At 37.2% G+C, this 13,548-nt stretch overlaps 1 protein-coding gene across 1 annotated transcript in view; it reads right to left on the reverse strand.

Annotated features, from left to right (window-relative positions):
• LOC129223287 (cubilin-like) overlaps positions 1–13,548 on the reverse strand; it is a 149,585-nt gene that overhangs the window by 61,463 nt on the left and 74,574 nt on the right. Inside the window, exons 7-11 of the mRNA XM_054857853.1 lie at positions 11,513–11,727; positions 9,953–10,345; positions 8,061–8,274; positions 2,857–3,002; positions 307–681 (exon numbers count right to left, since the gene is read on the reverse strand). Of these exons, the coding sequence (XP_054713828.1) occupies positions 307–681; positions 2,857–3,002; positions 8,061–8,274; positions 9,953–10,345; positions 11,513–11,727 (1,343 nt within the window). The remainder of the gene's footprint in view (positions 1–306; positions 682–2,856; positions 3,003–8,060; positions 8,275–9,952; positions 10,346–11,512; positions 11,728–13,548) is intronic.

The following is a 13,548-nucleotide window of genomic DNA, read 5'->3' on the forward strand; positions in this document are numbered from 1 at the left end:
GTGGGAGGGGAAGACCCCCCCCCCCTCCCAGAGGACTTTGTTTTAACATTGTTGCCAATACTAGAACAGTAGTTAATACACGTGTAAGGACTGTAGTGACCAAAGAACCAGTCCCGGAAGGAATATCTGGCTGCGCTTGTGCAGAACGTGCACATGTACATAATTATTTACGTCCAAGAACTTGGACAGTTTATCTTTATTTTTATGCATCATTTATAGTGCTAAGTGTAATAGTTTATGAAATATAAATTTTTAAAACCGAGATATTCTTTTATGCTAACCCTGTATTGTAAAATAGCTACTTGCTTTTGAGGTTTGTCGGATAAATCCCACATAGTTTTTCTCCCTGCAGCAACAGGTAATCATACTGGCATCCATCGCTCGCTTCCACGTCAAAGGTAAGGAACGTCAGTTCCAAAGCACACACCCCTCGACTTGCTTTGGTGATGTTCCATTCGCAGTTCTGATGGGGGTCGTAGTTCTTGGGGTGATTACGGCTCTTAACTTCAAAGGTCGAACTTGACAGTGCAGTTCCACATGTTTTACTTTTCGGCGATGTGGCACCAGCAGGTGGAGATTTGCAGGAAATTTGTTGAACTATGATCATAAAACCTGGTCTGGATGTCCCGGAATCGGAATGGAAAGTCAGCTGCTTTTCGTAGTCCTTGAATGGAAAGGTTCCTGAGCAAGAACAAAAACAATATTTTTTTTAGATGTGATGAAGTATTTGAGTATAATATTTTCAATGTTTAAATAATAGGGGAGCGTGGGGCAAAGTGAAATGGTAAAGATAACTCAGCTTTTTCAAAGTGAACTAATCACCGGATCTAAAACTGCGGATTTATAATTCGTCTCGAAAACAGAACGAAGTAGGGGAGAAAAGTAATTTACTAAGTTGAACAACATCATAGATTTAGTTCGTAAAGGTACCTTGTGCACTTTAATGCGAAGAATATATTACCTAAAACGCGCTTCTGGCTTTTCGTGACTATGACGTCATAAAACTTGCACTGAAGGAAAAATGATAATCTTTCGGGCAAAATAAAATGCTGCTGCGTCCATTGAGAAGGAATACTAATGGAGGGAGTCATAGCAAATGTCTCAGTGAAATGAGCTTGGGACCCAATGTTTCCCAGGTCAGGTGACTTGTTTGGCTGGGAAGTTGTCGCGTTTTGGCACGCAATCGCTCTTTTGGCATTAAATATTTTTCAGACGACGCGACTGCGCTTATAATGAAGTCGGGCTACAGATCAGAGCAACTCTGGCTCCAACTCCATTACCGCATAATAATAAATAAATAAATAAATAAGTAACGGATAAAAATACAGGCCTATCATTCAAATACCCTCTCCCCGCTGCTTTCCGGATTTTAAACTATAATGTAAGTATATTTTTCATGCATTTTGATGTTTATCCCTAAAATGACGGGCATATACAAATAGTTTAAAGTGTTCTGTTATTGACTGAAAAGTTATGGATTGATATGTATTGTAATCAATGTTTTGAAATGATTTCATACGCAGGCATACTAGTATTTAAACTGAAGCATAAAAATAGCAAATCTTTATTCTTGCGCATCCGCTGTTCACAGGAGCTTGGCGAGAAGATACTCGCTAACAAAGCAAATGTACACAAAATGCTTAAGAGCCGTTAAAATAATTACTAGTTGAGTAAAAAGTGTTTTTATGGAACTAAAATGTTATTTGCACTCAAGATATACAATTTTTTATAACTTTTACAGGCAAAATAAGTACAAAAATTAAAAAATTATAGGCAACTGTGGAATATGTACTCGTTGAATGCATATAAATGTTATTTTTTCTTTATATAGAAGTAAAAAACATTTATAAATGCTAGGGAAAAGTTACTAGACCTCCTGGTGTGGCTTTTTCTTCACAGTTTACAATGCTAGAATACTGCACTGTTACTATAAATCTAATTTTTCCCTACTACAGTTAAAGGTTGTTATCATACAGGGCTTCAGCTAATGAAAACTTCTTCAGCGGTTACGGTCAACTCGAAATTGCTCCCCAGGTAACATGGCACTGTTGCCGTATCGGGATAGTAGGGTTGCACTCTCTCCATCTATTCCTTCTCAATGGCTACGTCAAACATTATGTTGTTCTGTTTTTTGCTTTCCTTAATTGTTTTTTTTTCACGTCACAGTGTAGATAATCACGAAAAAACAAATGCGCATTTTAACCATTCTATTCTTTGCATTGATGTCCATGAGGTGTCTTTTGGAATGAAATCAATGACACAGTTCAAATTTGTAAAGCTGTTTTTTCCCAAGCTCGTCCCGTTTTCGAGATGGTAATTCTAACTCCGCAGTTTTCTACTAGGTGGCGCCATTGGTGCTTTTATACAGCTATATTTCATACGCATGGCTACTTTTCTATATATAGATCCCGCTTTTATGAAGGTCTCACCAGCCGTTTCGAAGTCAAAAGGTGGCAAGGGATTTTAGTGGCCACACTGAATACAGTTAAGACCTGGGGCATGCACAGGGGGAAAAGGGATACTTGTTGGCCCCGGCACGAGCATGAAGGGGCCCCAATATTTTTATGGGTGAAATATGAGGATAAACAATATGGAGGGGACCTGTAAAAGTCATTTGTGACGGGCCCCAAAATTTCTGTGCACGCCCCTGGTTAAGACCTGTGGTTGTATCTCTGTAAATGCGAGTAATAGTACAAATAATGTTTCGCCAGCTTACAGTAATTTCTAGAACTCGCTTTCTTGTGATGCAAGATCAATGCATCAAGAGAATGGCGCTAGATGAGTTGTTAAGCTTTAGTTGTTAAACAATATCCTTGAATACCATCTTCAGCAAAAAGAAATGGAAAAATGACTTACGTGTGGTGTTTTCGATGACGCCGCATATCTTCTCGCCATCGATCTCGAGGTAGTCGTACTCGCATTCGCTGCTCGACTCGACATCGAACCTCATAAACTGAAACTCTAATCTGCAAATATCGTCGTTCAGGCGTCCAATCACGTACCTGGAAATAAAAGAATCAGGAAACAGAATTTCAATAAAATTTAAAATTTTAAGTAACGTTTGATTAACTTGCGGATTACTGCAGTGGATCATTTCCTTCCTTTTGGATGAATTAAGAGATAAAACACAAAGTGGTCAAAATACTTTTAAATCCTTCATAAATTACTTACGTACAGACCGATGATACTCGTACTTTATTACACAAAAATTAATGGAGAATCAATTTTTGAAAATGATTATTAGGCGGAAATTATTAAAATTGATCAATGATATTGAAGGGCAAAAATGTGATATGCCACATGATGTGAATTTTTCAGTAGGCCAATGTCCATCTTATAAAAAAAATAGCAGTAGAATTTTTCAACGTTATTATACATTCTATATTCAGCTATACTAAAACTATATATGTTTTTCTCCAAATGACATAATCCATTGTCATTTTTATTTGTTTTAGTTATAAGAAACAAACATTTTGATTGAAAAGTCGCTCCTTGTGGCTTGTCACATTTCTGCCCCTAGCCCTTCAATTAGAAAGTACTGGACCTGATTTGTACTATTTTTGTGAGAATGTCCCTGTTATGCTTTTTCGAGCCGGAAATCCCAATTTTACCGGGGTCTTTGTTTGCTACTTTTAATGTATTATTTTTAAACTTTTGCAAGTGCCAGAGTGGGAACAACTGTTGCAACCAGGGGTCGCCGACTCAAGGGGTGCTGCAGTGCTCAAGCACCCTGCTTGAGCTCCGGTGTTTGTGGGAGTGCTGGGCTTCAAGTAAACAGAACATAAGACGGAAAGAAATAAATGGGACCATCTCATTTTTTCTTCCCAATTTCTAAATACAGGAAGAGACAATTTTAAGTCACTCTAGGAACAGGATAAAAAAATTTAATTTCAAAAATGGCAACACCTAGAAGCAGAAGCTACTGATAACGCTGCAACTATAGCAAAAACTGCTTCAGAATTGTAAGCAAAACTTATGCTGTACCTGCTGTTCACCATTTTCCTCCTTGCAATTTAAGAAGCAATGCAAAATAAGAACCTGGTGAGAAAAATTCTGATTAAAAAAAAAAAAAAGAAATGATTAGTTTTGTATATTAATACCCTAATCGTGTGGCAGTATTTAGAATCTTTATAAAAAGTCGAAAACCATAAAATTCCTTCATCCTTGCTCTTCGGATTTTTTTGCTTTGCCTTCATATAAAAATATGTAATTTTCTACAAGGAGTATGAGTTACGGCAATGAAATAATTTTTTCTTTTCAAAAAATAAATATTGCAGTTACATGTGAGTAAACGCTCACTCACATTCTTAGCTGCTGTGCGCTGAGCTATTTTGTACTGATGAAGGAGGACTGTTAAAAACAAACGCTCAACGCTTCCCAAGTTTCTGGTTAATCCATGGGTCTTAAAAAGGAGAAGTACCATTTTCCTGGTTCATTTGAAATGATCGCAATCAGCGAATTACTAACTTTCACCGAAATCTTGGTTCAACTGAGAGTGCTATGGAGAACACTCAGGTCCAGGCTCAAAACAGTCCGGCAAAGCCTGGACTGTTTTGACAGGCTGTTTAAAATTTCGGGGGGGGGGGGGGGGGCTCAAGGCCAAAAGCTTTATCATCCCCCCTCCAACCTAAGGCTTACAGCTAAGAGTTGGGGTGTGTGCGGAGAAAAGCCCCCCCCCCCTTCCTTTGTTGTCGAAACTTTCAATTTTAGTCATTGGTTAAAACAGTTTTACGCATTTTGGGGGCAGGAAAACAGTGGTTCCCTAACAGTGGGGGTTGGGTCATAGGGCTCTAGGCCACGAACTAGTTGGCCTATTCAGTAATCAGGCCCTGTCGACAGGACTATTTTATCTTTTGCTATTTGGAAAATCATAAAAAGTAAACATTTAAAAATCACTCTTTCATTACGTATGAAAAAATGTTCAAAAGTATAAAAAGAAAAAAAGGCAAGATATCCACACGCTCAAGAACACAGTGCAGTCGTTACGTGTTTACTTATAATTGTATACTTTTCTTCAAGGTTGTCATTTTGTTTCTAAGCGTCCCCAAGTTGCAGTGTTCTGTCGGGCTTGTCAGCGCATCAGCTTAGTCCTCCGACATCCCTAATCTGACGAGTTACACAAAAGGTCAAATTAACAGCCATCCTTCAGGTGTAGGATAAGATTTGAATAATATGAACATCGTTCTGAACAGCTGTGATTTACCGTGGAACACACACCACAACAGCATTCAAAACGGCTTTCCGCTCGCTGAAGCGTAAAAAGAGAGATGTTGCGCCTGGAAAAATTGAGCATTGATGGTTATTTATGCGTTTAAAAAATATGCATGGCTAAGCAAGAGGCTTTTTGAATATAATGTTATAGTTTCGTGTCATATGCTATTATCGTAGATTAACGAAAAGTAGGAGTTTAAGAAAAAAAAGTGAAATGCGTTTTAGCGGTTATTCAGTTGAAAAAAAAAAAAAAACTCTTCCTTTCGAAATGACGCGAATCTTCTTTCACAGAGCCGCATTTCATTTTAAATAATTCGTTTCTCATTCTGTATATCAGCGACTTTCAACCGGTGCTTCGGCGCCGGTTTGCAGAAAAATTTGACCGGTCCCCAGACATTTTTGCTCATCCATGTTAAAAAATGTTCCTTAATCAAAAAAAAAAAAAAAGAAAGAAAGAAAAAAAGAAAGAAAGAACCTCCATAATAATAAATTGTGATTAGTTTTCGTACTTTTCTGATTCTGATCTTCTCGTACTACTCTGATTTTTGAGCAATTTTTAGTACTTCTGTATAATTATTACAATAATTACTTATCTTAACATTCAAATATATTTTGCTACAGGTCTTTAACACCAAGTAAAGTTTTACGCATACATTTTTTTTTATCCATCCAATTATTATATTTTGTAAAAAAAAAGGAAAAAAAAAACCTTTTTCGTTTGCGAGTATTTAACGGTCCTCGAGAAAGAAAAAAAATGAAGTAGAAAGGACCTCACCGGTTCGTAAACATAATCTGCATATTTTTTACGGTGTGCAAACTCAAGGGGTGTCTTAGCGGGGGAAAAGGAAAAAAAAGAAGGAAAAGAAAAATTCTTGCTGGTCTGCGGGGGGTTAAGAAAGATTGAGAAAAGCTGGTGTATACCATTCAGTAAATAAAATATCTTGAAAATATACGAATGAAGCATTTATGTTCAAAAACGTCTTAAATGTTTTAAAAATGATTAAGATGTAATAAGCAGTAAGTTACCGTCCTCAATCCGGCTTGAGGGCTTTTTACCTGAAGTTTTTACCTTCACTGACGAGTTAAGCTGCACCATTGCTCGCGAACTCTCGCTGGAGTGCTAAATTAATTTTAGCTACCAGTTTGAAGATAATCTCAAGTTTCAATGAAATTTCATCCGCCTCCAGCTTGGTTATGACTATTCCAAACTCATGAGCGTAAAACTAAGACGAAACTGCAGTCTCTGGATGTTTTAATCGAGTTTTTGGTATTTGCTTGGATGATTTAAGTGTAGGGCTCCCTCATTCTCATCGCTAACCCACACAAAACTTGATTTTTTTTTTTTTTTAAGTCTTGATTTTTATTAGTCTTTAGTAGCGTTCAAGAGACAATACATTTTAGTTTAAGGGGACTTGGTACCTTTCGACCTTCTTTTTTTAATTTATTTAAAGATTTTAGTCTACCTCATGTGTGTAGTATTAAGGGTTATTACGTATGAAATAGCATAATTATCACACAAAAACAAAACTTAAATTTACAGATTTTTTTTTAGATAAGGTTTATTTTACTTTTTTTCTCCTTTTTATTTATCAGTATTTTGTTACTTTTATACTTAAGGAGGGGTTTGCTTTTGCTATAAATGAACTACTTAAAAAAAAAAAAATCACATCCATTGACAAACGTAGAATAAATCTTCTGCTTCTTTGTTTCAAATGTTTTATTTTTTCAAGATATAGCCCACCCATTTCTAATTCTGTTTAGCAAATTTTATTGAACTCAAAAAAAAGTTAAGCTTTTTCATGAATACACCTTGAGGTTTTAGCACTTGAAATGCTACAATGTGAAAAAAAATCCAAACTGAGAACACAGTATTTAAAGAACACATAGGCTATTAGAAACACAGCACTATTGAAGCTTACTATTTAGCCAAGTCCCGAAAACTCGGCCCAATTTGGACCAAGTGTCCGAGTGTGAAAATGAAAGGTTATCGAATGTGCTCGCAACAAAGGTTTTCCCGTCTTCCCGGAATGCGGTCGTGTGTTCTGAATTCGGCCAGGTTTTTGAAAACCGAGTTTATGGGACTCTACTGTTTCAATATTGATTAGATGGCTCAAAAACTTTTTCTCCATTATACTCAGGGTTGATTGTGTTCCGGTATTTTACCGAATTTCCGGTATTTTCGGGCGTATTTCCGGTATTTTTTTGTCCGAAAATACCGGAATTATGTTTTTTTTGTTATGCTTTTATCTCTCTACCTCCGCAATTTTTTAAAATTATGTAATACTCATCAAATATACCTGCAAGAGCCTTAAGATGGACACCTATCCCTTAAGATGGACAAATGTCATGATAATTTGTATAACAGCACCCCAAAAGTAATTTTGTAACCCATCAAAAACTTAATCAAATGTACACACAATATTTTGACTCCGAACTACATAATACTTTGGCAAAGGTGCACCCCCCCCCCCCCGTTCTCGCTTTGAAACTTTGAAACTTTCAGGTATTTTTGATGAACTCACAAACACCCCTGATTGTACTAAAGGAACTAAACCACATTTTAAGCAAAAAAATCATAATTTGCCATCTGTGAAGTACGACAGGGGTGCCCACCTAGAGGAAGGGTGTTCCAGACTACGCCATTGAAATTTTTAGGGAGGGTCTTTTGTAGGGTATTTTTTATTCTGGGTGGGCTCTTGCTTTTGGGGGGCAATGTGCGATATTAAAGGGGGGCGCCATTGTCTTAGGGGGGTGGGCACCCCTGAGAACGAAGTCCTCTTCATCAAGAAACTCCTAAAACAGGCAGTATCTGATATCTATCGCCCATTGGCAGGACTTTTTCAACTTACCTGCAATCGACTCCATTGTCATAATCGGCAGGATGATTGGGACTGAGCAGCACAAATTGGCTACTTTCGAAGTATTGGTCACACAGTGAAGATGGGGTCGTCGTGGGGGCGGCACACTCTCGTTGGGTCAGGGTCACTTCAAACCCCCTATCCTGCGTCACTGAATCTGAGTGAAAATGTACCACAATTCTGTCCGTTTTGAAGGAGAAAACACCTGAAACATAAAATTTTGTGTAAACTTTGATTTCTCACTTTCTTTCATACCCAAAATAAGAAGAGGTGATGTGCAAAAATAGTTTAATACAACCATAACTGACGTAATGTGGAAAATAAAAAGGGGTTGAAGGAGGGTAAGCCACTTTTGAACCACTACAAGTTGTTTTTCTATATGTACTGTAATTTTCAGAACAAATTTCCAGATTGTTTATTTTGTAAAAAGTAAATTATTTTCACTATTTCCCTTTCCCCCAACATTCGTCTTCTTGTTTAAAAGCTTTTGTTATACTTGCTCTGTCCAGTCAGTTCATAGAATAATAGTAATTATGAAGTTAGTTGTAAAAAAAATAATTTCTAAGACTTAATATAAGTATAGTATCCACGCATTTAAAATGGTTTTAAACTTTTCAAATAATACCTGCTTTTTGAGACTTTCCTCCATACAACTAATCAATTTACAGTCTGACCACCGGTTAGATGGGAAGGCAAGCGTCCGGTTTGCAAGCGGAAATGGAAGTATCTATTATGATGTCAGCCTTTGGAGATGTATGTTACCCACTAAATTAAGCAGAGTCACATTCAAATGAACGGAACACGCACATCAAAAATGTTTACTTTTCCCTCTCATTCAGATTGACTCGTCTTAACTGGACGTTTGGCAATTCCATATAATCCGTGGACAGACTGTAAAAGCCTTTTCAATTTATACTATTAGTTCACACTCTCCTTACATATATTTACTTGTCTTGTTCAAACTTTCAATCGTTGATAAAATACTTTTTATTCATCCACTCAAGTTCAAATTCGTTTTCAAACTTGTAGAGGATGAGTTATGTTTATACAGGGGTTTTTAACAACAATTCATTAATTAAATGTAATTTATATTTTGCCACTTAATATTAAGATTATGTCATATTTATATACATATTGATACGAGTCCAGGCTCTTCAAGAAAATCTCTAAATGACGGCACAGTTCTTGAGAAAACACAAGAGATTTATTTACAATCATGTACAAGAACTATCGTTAGCAACTGCTAAATTAACCATATCAATTAGGCAAATATCAATTAACACTGTATACTCAACGATGGCACACGTATTTACATCAAAATACGCAAAAACACAGCGCAAAGGCTAATACACACTTTCCAGAGCAAGGACTAAAACGAGACTAACTTTGATGACGCCGAAACGGCAATTTATAAAACTCAAAAGAAAGCTCTACATTCCACGTGATTCCCGAGAGAGAGAGAGAGAGAAGTTTCATTTCATTATCTTTTTTTATTCGTTCACAAATCTTATCCTTCAGAAATGGAGGGACTATATACTTCCTTCGAATGTAAGGGGGTTGTATATTCATTGCAAGAAACTATTTACAGATTACGTTACTAAGATAGTTTTAGGTGAAAGATTTTGGCATAAACGCCAAAATTAGCCTGATTACAACAAATTAATCATTAAAAAAATTTACCATTTACAGAATTTGTAACAATATTTATATTAACTGCAATTATTTCTTAAAAATAACTAAAATCAAAATTTTTCTTTGTCGACATAAGTGGAAATTGAGTTTAAATGTTTTTATATATTACTTGTTTTCATCGTTTAAGTGTTCTTAATTCAAAAGAAAATTGAAAAGAAAATAGAAAAAAAAAAACAGAACCCAAAGCATACGTTTATTTCCCGCGGTCGTGCTTCCACAGAAACGATGCCCGTCAACTTCCAGGAAATCATACTGGCAGCTGTCCCCAACCTGGATGTGCAGGCTGTGGATGACGAGCTCCAACTCGCAAGTCGAGGAACCGGACCGCAGAACCGTCCAGCGACAGTCCATGTCCGGCGGATAGACGAAATCCGGGAACCCGGGGCTGCGGATCGTGTAGTCTTCGCTGCCGGTCAGGGTCCGGTCGCAGCTCGAAGAGGGGGACGATGCCCTCCTCCCGGACGCTGTCTCGTTCGACGAGCAGTTCCGTTGCAGGACAGATATGTGGAAGCCCTTGTCCGGCACGGTGGAGTCCGTCTCGAAGATCATGATTATGTTGTCCTGATCACCAAACGGGTACGTCCCTGGGAGGAAAAAAAATCATCAAGGAACAGTTTTGGTATCTTCCATACTTAAAAAATAATCTTAAGATGGCATAATTGTTGCAGAAAAAGGATTTGGACTGTTTGCTTTTTCATGAAATATGAGACACATTCTACGTAAAAATGGAAAGTATAAAACTAAATCGAGATTATGTTTTCAGCTTTTTCGAAGTTTAAATAAAACGCGGTGTAGCAACCCAGTAAATGAACATGTGTAATTTCTGAACAAACAAAAGATTTTCTACTATTCAAAATATGGAATATTTTACTTTAAATCAAAGTACCATTACTTCTTCTTCTCACTGTGTATTTATTTTACCTTTGTCTTTTTTTTTTAGGCTCTAATTATTATTATTTTTTACTATTTTGTTTTCCCTCTTGTCTATGTCTACCCTCATAAATTTCCTTCGCGTTTTCTGGTACACACTCTTTCTCTTCATTTTTTCAAAATTAAATTGTTGTCTTAAATAGATTATTTTCTTCCTATTAGAAATTGAATAAAAGAGTGATGCTGTTGCCGGTTTATTTAGTACTAGTGGCACCCGCACGGCTTCGCCCGTAATAGAAAAATTAAAAGGTCTTTTGGCTCGCCTGTATATTTACAAATAATGTGTGGTGAATTTTCTCGCCAATTGGCTTGTACTCATGCTACGGTTACACGTTATGATAATTTCGTATCTCGCCAATTGGCTTGTGCCCATGTTACGGTTACACGTTATGATAATTTCCTAATTTATGATAGTTTTTTTTTCTTAAAATTGGAATAAAAAAAGAACCACATCGAATTTTCGAAAAATCGCTTCGAGGTGCACACCCCCATGCTACATACTAACTTTGTGCCAAATTTCATGAAAATCGGCCGAACGGTTTAGGCGCTATGCGCGTCACAGACTTCCTACAGACATCCTACAGACATCCAGACATCCTCCGGACAGAGAGACTTTCTGCTTTATCATTAGTAAAGAAGACGCTTTCACACCTAACCTTAAAAATGTATAAATAAAGAAAAATAAGAACCGTTCGTTTAGAGGGATATATTCTTTTATGTCTCTCTCCCGGTAAAAAGTTAATGAAGTAGTTTTGGTTTTAGATGCATTTGACGACATAAAGTATACAGATTTTAGTGCACGAAAAGGAATATCAACCCACTGTTCATTCCAGACTCTATGGTACCACATAGTCTCTCTTCCGCTATCTGCAGGTAGTCGTTTTCGCACACTTCCCCTTCCTGGAGTTTGAAGTCACGGACAGTCACTACCAGCTCGCACACGTCTTTGGAAGCACGCGCAACGCTATAGCGGCAGCGTACCTCGTTCTTGTAGTTTTCGGGATAACCCGGACTCTGCAGCTCGAATTCCGTCTCCCTGGAACGAGGAAGTAGATATTCAACAAAGCAATTTCTTTGATTTTTCTAAAAACAATCACAATAAATTCATAATGCACCTTTTCAGAGAAGAGAACTACAGTTGGCTCTCTGTTTAACGACGCTCTATTTAACGACGGCTTTTCACGGTCCCAGATGGTCCACTATAGTGTTAAAAGCATTCTATTTAAGGGCAATTTCTACTTAAGGACGATTTTTGTGGTCCCTTGAAAGTTGTTAAATAGAGAGCCAACTGTATTAATGTGGCGATATAATATGAAAATAATGTACAGGTGAATCTGGCCGAAACAGCAAAATTTAAGTATAGCAGGGTTAAACATAACTTGGCAGCGTCGTAAAGCTATGATTAGGATCTGTGTAGCCTTCACAATACTGTCAAATTAGGCTTGCTCCAACTATAAGTGACAGAAAACTTCTTGACAAACAAGAATCGGATTGGAACATACGCTCGCAAAAGCAATGCCGACGCGCTACCTGGATACAAAGCCTGAAACTGATGGGTCCGGCAGTGATGTTCCCATCAATTTTTCTGAACGTATACTCTCAGTAATTCATTACTCACAATATGTGTATGTGATCACATACATAATATGTCATAATATGGAAATTTTTCAAGCTTGAGGGCATACGCTATACGAAATACACCGCCAGCTCAGTCAAGTCCTCGGTGCCAATTCTATATTAGCTAAAAGTTTGTTTGGCTCTCTTGACTTCCTTAAGAGGTTTTCCACCTCCAGCTCAGTTAGTCCTATGTTGGGCTGATGAGTGGTAATAAGCACGAAACTGCAGTCCTCGACTGGAATTGATTGAACTGGCGGTGTATTTCATGTATTTCTGCCTTAGCCCTTTGCTATAGGGCGGTAACTTCCTGAATATACGCTATATGTCTAAAAAATTTGAGAGTACCCTATATGGGAACACCACTGCGAAGCAGGTCATAAATTTATTACACTTTATTACACAATGGCGATTTTAAGCACCATTTTAGTTTTTAAGAAAGGTTCAAAGCATTTGTTAAAATTTTTGACCAGCAGTTGCATCACATGTGTCACCATGACAGCTCATCGACGAGCCATTCTGACAAGCTTTCACTGGTTGCTGCCCTTCCCTCCTCTTGTCACACTGTATAACGTATAGCTTTTTTTTAAATGTTATAATTTTAACCAAATGTGTAATGCCATACTTCTTGTTAACCCTCCCACCCCCAATCACAAGCTGTCACAATTTAATAAACCCACGTCGCCTTCACAACATGATTTTCTTCATGGATTTTCTTCCCTTAACGAGTAGAATTAGTTTGTATTAATCGGTAATGTTTTTAAAATTTGGTACAATTTACTGGTTACGCTTAGTTTGTTAATCTGGCTCTGAGAAGGTGACTACCGATGTGCGAAGCATGAAACGAATCCATTTGTTCAAATAGAGTTGAAGGAAGCCAGTTCTCTTTTCTAGTACCGATTATTAGAGTATACCAATATATATTTTTATCGAGTCCAAATATTAATTGAGCTTTTCCAAGCTCAAGGTTCTGGCTATCAGAGTATCTATTAAAGCTGTATACTAGAAAATCACGCGTCAAGGTATGACGGATGAAAATTTCTTCTTCATTTGAGTGTAACAACTGCCTGTTTGAGAATAGTTCGTTGAAACTTCGGGTCGCATAACTTTGGGCAATTGTTCCTTTCTGGCAAAATCAGAGAGGTCGAAGCACATTAACTCTTTTTGGTACCAAAAAAATTGGCAACAGTTGAAAAAAAAATCTCAAGAATCTCAGTTATTTTCTCGTAAAAATGTATGCAAA

Source organism: Uloborus diversus, chromosome 5 (assembly GCF_026930045.1).
Source record: "Uloborus diversus isolate 005 chromosome 5, Udiv.v.3.1, whole genome shotgun sequence".
Classification (NCBI taxonomy): Eukaryota; Metazoa; Arthropoda; class Arachnida; order Araneae; family Uloboridae; genus Uloborus; species Uloborus diversus.